Source organism: Nycticebus coucang, chromosome 2, assembly GCF_027406575.1.
Source record: "Nycticebus coucang isolate mNycCou1 chromosome 2, mNycCou1.pri, whole genome shotgun sequence".
Lineage (NCBI taxonomy): Eukaryota > Metazoa > Chordata > Mammalia > Primates > Lorisidae > Nycticebus > Nycticebus coucang.
Genome location: NC_069781.1, coordinates 33,403,412 through 33,412,013, shown reverse-complemented (window position 1 = coordinate 33,412,013; position 8,602 = coordinate 33,403,412). Strand labels below are relative to the sequence as shown.

The 8,602-nt window shown below is 35.4% G+C and overlaps 1 protein-coding gene across 1 annotated transcript; it reads left to right on the top strand.

The window, feature by feature from the left end:
- Positions 1 to 2,739: 2,739 nt before the first annotated feature.
- Positions 2,740 to 3,690, top strand: LOC128593694 (olfactory receptor 13F1-like). The gene has a single exon (XM_053601963.1). It carries the CDS (start codon positions 2,740 to 2,742, stop codon positions 3,688 to 3,690), a length of 951 nt encoding a protein of 316 aa, XP_053457938.1.
- The last annotated feature ends 4,912 nt before the right edge of the window (positions 3,691 to 8,602 follow it).

Below are 8,602 nucleotides of genomic sequence, written 5' to 3'. Positions count from 1 at the left end.
AACCAATGTATGTTTTCCACTTATTGATTTATGATCTCACCTGAATCCCTATTGCCTAAAACTGTATAAAACCAAACTACAACCCTGTAACCTCAAGTCCATATGTTCAAGACTTCTTGGATGTGATTCCAGTCATGGTCCTCAAATATGGTTTAGAATAAACCTCCTTAATTATTTTACAGAGTATGGTTTCTTTTCTTTCAAAAGTTCATGATTGCTGTATCTTTTTCCATCCTTCCACCTATCTGAGTTTTTGTTTAAAAACAACATTAAGCCTTCCTTTTATAATTCAATCTGACAATCTGTCTTTTAATTGGAATTCATTTATGTTTAATGCAATTGTGAATATGTTTTGGTTTAAGCTTATTATTAATGAATGTTCTATTTCTCCTCTTTTTATTCCTCATTTTATTTCTGCATTTTTTGATTAATAAAAGTTTTAATAATTTTACTTCCTTGTGTTGCTTTTATTAACTTTTCAACTAAATTTAGTTTTAGTATATTTCAGTGGTTGCTCTTGGGACTTCCATATGGTCTCTTGATTTCTTTCACTCTATCTTCAATTAATATGAAATCACCTTGTGTAAACTGTAAAATCCTTATTCCACTAGCCCATAGATGAAGGCATCAAGGTAAATGGCCTATGATCCACTTCTTTTAATAGAAGAAACTCCCAGGGAACAGAGAAACCAAAGGAGGTGACCTAGTATAGGACTCCTAACAACTGAACATCTGAATGGATACTAATGATATTTGCTAGGAAGGTATGGCCTTATATACTAAATAACATTTTTAGAATGTCCCTGAATAAAGAATTGATTTTACTTAATAAATCCAGACTTTATAGCTCATGGCTCTCTACAGAATGTTATGTACGATACATAATGTGCTGAAGTATAAAATGAGATGCTTCTTAACTTAAATGTTCTCCCTGCTATGGGAGGAAACTGCAAATCTCACAAAAAACCTCATTCATTATTCCTGAGGCCAGACTGCCTTCCTAATGCACTCTGATGGTCTCCATATCAAGTACAACTTGATCTCATTCATATTATAAAGAAAGGACCTGGGTTTCAGTGGAAATCCAGAGAAGTATTTATTTTCTCTTTGGCAAGACTTGAATGCTGTCTCCTTGGAGTGAGTTTCTGCTAAAAATTTCTGCTTAACTGTTTCAGACTTCTAATTGTCACTTTTCCTTAGGGTCCCAGAAGCCACCACTGCCAAAACCTTGGCAACTGTTCAAACTTACAACCTTCCTTATGAATGAAGACATTTTTGATGTCATGTGTATATATATTATTCAGTGATTGCTGTGATTATAATCTGTTACTAAGAAGCAAGTTATCCAATCACAATTGCACAGGAACGAAGTTGACAACTTTTTTCCCTACCACCATGACCATCATATACTGTTCACCATTCATTCCTTACTTGGGAAATAGGCAAGTTATGAGCAGGGATTATAAAGCATCACTCAAATAGAAAGAGCCTTCAGTGGATAGCTGAAGGGTCAAGATGCCTTCAGGGGTTCTCAACCTGTGGGTCGCAACCCCTTTTTAACAATGAAAATACATTGCAGCTTTAGGAAGGTTGAGAACCACTGCTTTATATGGTAAAGCTAAATTTCCAAAACAAAAGGTGTTTCTTAAAACATATGGATCTTTGTGTTGCATGAACAATATCTACCTTCAATAGTCTTCCCTTTGAGCTGTAATGAGCAATAGAAGAATTACGTTAGCACCCACCCATTCCCCCATCTCAAGTACAACTTGATCTCATCCATATTATGGAACTACCAACATGATTCATTCTTCTTCACTTTGTTTAAATTAACCAGCCTGGCTGATTTTATAACATGATTGGGAGAAAACTTCTTCCCAACTACAGTGTAGACAAGAACTTGTTTACTTCTTTATTGAATAACACTACAATTAAACTAGCCAAGCTACTGACTATAATTGGATCTAAGGGACATCATCCCTGGAGTTTCAGAATTTGTAACACTGTATAAATAGATTTCTAAATCTAATTTGCTTGTAGGAGTCAAAAACTTTTCAAAAGGTACATATAACTTAAATTGTCTTAGAGTGCCATTGGCTGGTTCTTTGTAGCACAGACATCAGGACAACTACAGCAACATGAAAGAAATATCTACCATGAGTAAGAGAATATCTGTCACCAATATCTGGATTCAAGAAGGAAACTGAGCTTGTGTCTAAATGTTCTAGGTCTCTGTTGATTTGTTGCTATAGAAATCTATATTTTTTCATTCATTGAGGCTTCTGATCATTTTGTACATATCTCTAGCAGTGGTAGAAGAAATTGTGAACTTGAAATGCAGAATAGTTCCTAAATAAGAAGAACCAGAGAAAGAAAATAATTTCAATGGTCCAGAGGTAAATAGATGATATTGCCATAAATCAGATAAAATGTGGTTTGGAAAAAATACATACTTTTTTTTACTCATTCTCTTATGAAATTTATTCAACATTGCCAAAGGAAGGTCTTGCATCAAAAGTAACATTTTCAGTATTTATTGACTTCCTGCTTAAATTTTCTTTATTAAGGACAAATTCATTCTAACATCTACTATTATCCCTAACCTAGAAAAGCATTTAAGAATAGACCATAAGTTCATAAAGAATACTTTGTCGGTAATGTGAAGGGTGGTCCTTTGTTTTATATGTAATGTGATAGTAATTGATCTATCCATGTATACAGATGAACATGACATAAAAAATGTTTCAGGGAAATTGGACAGATTTTTTCTTCCTGGGATTTTCCCACTACCCCAAATTGGAGGCCACCATCTTTGTGCTGTGTCTGATGATGTACCTGACCACCTTGCTGGGAAATGTTCTTCTGATCTTCATCACCATCCTGGATTTCCATCTGCACACTAGCATGTATTTCTTCCTCAGCAACCTCTCTTTTCTGGACATCTGGTACATGTCTTCTGCTCTCACTCCAATGCTGGCAAACTTTGTTTCAAGGAAAAACACCATCTCATTCTCAGGATGTGCCACTCAGATGTACTTCTCTCTTGCCTTGGGCTCCACTGAGTGTGTGCTCCTCTCCTTGATGGCATACGACAGGTATGTGGCCATCTGCCACCCACTGAGATACCCCGTCATCATGAACAGGAGGGTCTGTGTGCAGATTGCGGTGGGCTCCTGGGTGACAGGTTGTCTCACTGCCCTGGTGGAAACGATGTCTGTGCTGCCACTGTCTCTCTGTGGCAATAGCAGGATCAATCATTTCACATGTGAAATCCTGGCTGTCTTGAAATTGGTTTGTGTGGACACCTCCATGGTGCAATTAATCATGCTGGTGATAAGCGTACTTCTTCTTCCCATGCCAATGCTACTCATTTGTATCTCTTATGCATTCATCCTCGCCAACATCTTGAGAATCAGCTCAGTGGATGGTCGAAGCAAAGCCTTTTCAACATGCGCGGCGCACCTGACTGTGGTGGTTTTGTTCTATGGCATAGCTCTCTCCATGTACCTGAAGCCCTCAGCTATAGATTCACAGGAAATAGATAAATTTATGGCTTTGGTATATGCTGGATTAACCCCCATGCTGAATCCTATCATTTACAGTCTAAGGAACAAAGAGGTGAAAGTAGCAGTGAAAAAACTGCTGATTAGAAATCCTTTCAACACTGTCTTAATTTCCATCCTCAAATAATATTGAAACAAACACACTCACCTAGATAATCTCTTACAATATCCAGAAAACTGCATAATAGTTAACTGAAACCATAACCCTGGAAAATGCTCATTTTCTTTCTTTCTTTCTTTTTCTTTTCTTTTTTTTTTTTTTTTAGACAGAATCTCACTTTGTAACCATGGGTAGAGTACTGTGGCATCACAATTCACAGCAATCTCAAACTCAAAGCCTGAAATGATTCTTTTGTCTTAGCCTCTCCAGTACCTAGGACTACAGGCACCCACCACAACACCTGGCTATTTTTAGAGACAGGGTCTCTCTCTAGCTCAGGCTGGTCTCAAATCTGTGAGCTCAGGCAATCCACCTGCCTCGGCCTCCCAGAGTGCTGGGATTACAGTCTCAAGCCACTATGCCTAGCCTAAACACTAATTTTCAATAGATGTCCTCTATCCTGATATGCTTTGTAAGTTAAACTTTTCATATTAATTAATCATTCATACAAAATTAACTAGTTTCTAGAAAAGTAATTAGCATAATTATTTTTTGCTAATTAGCTAAATAATTAATTAGCATTAATTATTAAATATTAATATAACATTAATATTAGACAATTGACTATTGTTTCATATTTGACTTGCTATATCATCTCAGTGTCCAACTGTTATATTATTATTACAATAACTAATGATTTGAAATTACCTCTGGATTTAAAAAGAAACTAGGTAATTTTTAATCAGCATAAATACAATTCAAGGTAGATACATATATCAAGACACCATCAATTTGAAATTTTTTCTAGTTTCCAAATGTTAAAATGAGAAAAATATGGTTTAAGGTTTAAAGAACTATACTATGAATTATTTTGTTTATTGGAGATGTGTATGTCAGGAATGAATAAATGTCTTGTGTTTACAAATATAATAAGGGTTAACACAATTATCACCATATGAATGAGGTGGATGTCCATAAAGATTGGGATATCTTCAAGTATCTATGGGGTTAATATCAGAATACTCAAATGTTGTACCTTGATTTTAATGAGGTTTAAGTGAATCCATCAAAAAACTTACTCATGATGTTATTATTTTTCTTTAAGCATGCTGAATTGACCAATTAAAGCTGAGAAAGTGAAAGATCTCCACCCTGTAGAAATTACATCGCAAAATAAATGACATATTAGTGTAGATATCTATTGTAGAAAAGATTCATGAATGTATGTAATATATGTGAACAAAATTACATAAATTATAATTTACCAATATTACACACTGAAGCACTTTTATTTGTCTTTCTACTCTTACTGGAGCTGGAGAATAATGAAGCCACTGTGCACACATTAATTCCTTTTTATTTGAGAACTTTCCTTGGTTTTATGAGATCATGGCTTTACCCTGTGGAGAAGAGGCTTCTTTATACGTAGGAATAATCTACTTGAGCCTTAAGTTTCTGGAAGGTCAGACAATTATAGATAATTATTATTAGAGATCCCAGCTTCAGCAAAAAAGAGCTTACAAAGAAATGACTCTGTCAGGGGTGAATAGAATAGTAATGGAACCACACAGGAGGAAAGGATCCAGTGAGTAGAAACTGCGCTAGTGATCCCAACCTAAGTGCCCTTATAATACATCAGAAAAATTTTCTTTCTTAAGTATCAAATGCCCCGTCCTACACACTATTAACTCAGAATCTCTCCAGAGTTGGGGTCTGGAAATTTGCACTATAAATAGAAGCAAATTAGTTGTTTTGACTTTTATCCTTACTTAAATACTTTATGGTCAGACAACAGTAACCACGGTGTGATGCTATTAATTTGGCTGAAGAGGAAGGAGTGTTAAACCTATTACCCACCCAATGTCAACACCAATTTAGAAAAACAATGATTATGAGTAATCACAAACATTGAGCATGTCTGAATTTATATTATTCGATGGTTGAAAATAAAGCATATAACAAACACTATTCAAATGAAAGTTTTATGTTTCATCACTCCAGTGAGCATGTGACATCATCTTCAATGTCTTTATCAATGTTTTTAAGAAATTTAATAGACTAGGAATTGTTTACAAGACAGGTCAAGAAGCTCCCCAGAGGGAAATCCAATATAATGGCCTTATCTACCTGACTAGACAATCACAAGCCTAGAGACCCTTGAATTTGAGGGGCTTCCACAAAAGTCAGCTTGTCCAAATATCAAGAGCCAAGATAGTGTTAACTTTTACATTATTCAAAATTATGTTTTTGCTGTTGTCTCCACGGATGGAACTATACATGTAATCCTGAACTGTGTTCTGATTACTTCATCATTATTCTTTGTCCCAGGATAAGCAGCCTCCACTTCTACAACATTTTTTGAATATTATTTTTGATTGACTCTGACTAGATCCTGATTTCCCACGCCAGGCTCACCCTTCATGTGGTTATCCTGATCACCCTGCTCAAACTCTGACACCCATGCCATATTGCCCCAATAAATGGGCTCCTTACTTCTTGTGGTCTATGACTCAACTGATATTTTTAAATGCCCATGATGTGCAATGGTACATTTGTATTCAAATATATCTAAGTTTCCAGGCCATTGCCTATACCTTTTAATTTTAGGTTCAAATCCTGAATCTCACAGGTTAATTTTCTTATCTATCAAACAAAGAAAAAGAGCTACCTTCAAAGTTATTTCAGGATTAAACAAAATAATCTGTAAGGTAACATTTCAGGATTTCCATGTTATCAAGTCATAGACACTTCACCAATAGTTACTCTTATCTATCCTTCTGTTGTCACTAGAGATAAAAATGGAGTCATGCGTTATCATAATTCCTCTATGTTTTATGCAAAATAAAGATCTGAGGTGGCCTTAAATCCTCTGACTTTTACAAGAGTCCACTCACCTAGAACATGATACCCAACAGGTTGTTTTGTTTCAATCATCAAATACATTTGGAGATGACAGGTATTTTTCTCTTTATATGATAGATCAGGACATCAGTGAGACTAAGGATTTGCACACAAATTCAAATCTTCACTGCTAATAATGTATATGTATTGTTGTACATAATAGGAATTTAGATAGTATTTGTTAAGTAAATAAGTGCTTATAACTTTTAGATTTTACTATTGAAAGTAAGAATGTAGGTCACATTTAGAAGGACTCAATTCCATTTAGCATTTTTATCTTTTTGTCTTCTACCTTGTTTATGAAGCTCAGAAAAACTAAATTGAATTGACCATTTATACCAAATGTTAAATACCCAAAATAAGCACGCTGCAGATGACACAATGCAATTTAGCCATGTCTCTCATTCCAAAGGCACAATGAAAACCACAAATAACAGCACAATTTGGCTGATTCATCTAATGACCGAGGTAAAGATGTCTGAAATGAGGATCATTGTCATTTATTTTCTCATCCTGGACACATTAGGTAATTTTTTTTTCAAATTCAATCTTATTCAATTTAGTCTTTTCATGTGAAGTTATTTTCACTTCTATAGATGGCACAAAAAAATCTGATGGTCACTATGGCAGTCAAATTTTAAAGACCATTCTCAAATTAGGAAATGTAAAGATAAACATTTGCACCAATATGCTATACTGACTTTGACAGGAACTTGTAAACTATATGATAATTTCTTCTCTAACTTTTGCCAATTGATAACTTTAGGTTCTAAAATTTTAGCTGGTAAATGAAAACATTTAAGAATTAAACTTGCCATGGGTCTTCTATATCACCATGGAGTCAATTTCTCAGCAATGCCAGTCCTACATTGCAAGGGCTCTATTACAGTGTGTTCAACTAACTTGAAAATACTAAGCTGAGAAGTGGGGAAATTCCCATTCATTTTTATTTCAGTATATAAACAAGTAGAAAAATGTTATTGCCAAGTCATCTTGCCTTTTTAAAATCTATTTTATTAAAACTGGTTTGCATGTGATGACAAAACTCGCAAGCTTCCTCTGAGAAACCAGTCTCCTGTTACCCTCTCTGGAACATTGGCCTGAAATCTTAGCCTTACTTGGCTTTCTCTCCTTGCCTACCCTGCTTCCTCTACTCCCTTACAGTTTTTCATGAGAAAACACCCTTAATTTTTTTTCGACTGAGTTCCTTTCTCTGCCTCTGCATCTAGAGTACTCAATCTAAGAAAGTAAACTTTGCCAGTGTTTTCCATATTTGCCAGATTAAAATAATCACCTGGAGTGCTTGCTGAAGCTCTCTAAAATTCCTGGTAATAAATTAAGAGAAAAATAATTGACAAAGAACAAAAGAAGAGTGGGAGGGGAGGTATGGGGGGAGGAGAGATAACAACATTAACAATTACTATGAAAACTTTGTACAGATTCCTAGCCATTTCAACTGAGTCTTTTTAGTCATGCCATTGACATAAAGTTTGTCACAGGTTCCAAAAGAACTAGTAAACCTTGATGTATTTAGAGTTTATAGTTGGATAGATGATGAAATCTTTCTTAAACTATCATGGAATTACAAACTCAGGATAAAATAGCTGTCAGGACAAGTTTAAATGTGGCTTCAGCACAGTAGCACTGTTAAGTTTCCTTCTATCTCCACTGTTGCCAATATATAGATAGGAGGGACTACAGCATGGTGGGGCGATCACTGTGGTCATATGAGACACATGGCCTCGTGCTTTTATATCATCTAGCATGAGGAATAGAGTAAATACATGGTATCTAGGCTGCATTCAAAGTTTTGAGGTAGTTCCTAGATGTGACTTTTTCTCTCTGTATTTTCCTAATAGTAGGGTTTGACTCAGCTCTGTCATGAGGAACAGTAGACAGGTGCCTACATTTAGTGACATTTCCATGAACCCCAGAATTATCTAAAGCTCTCTTTATGTCACTCACTGTGAACCCAAACCACAGGTTACAGGCCATGCAATGATTTGGGAAAATGCAATCACTTTCCAATCTGTAAATT

What these genes read in the sequence shown, in the direction of transcription:
- LOC128593694 (XM_053601963.1), top strand. Translation starts at nt 2,740, where the DNA reads ATGTTTCAGGGAAATTGGACAGATTTTTTCTTCCTGGGATTTTCCCAC.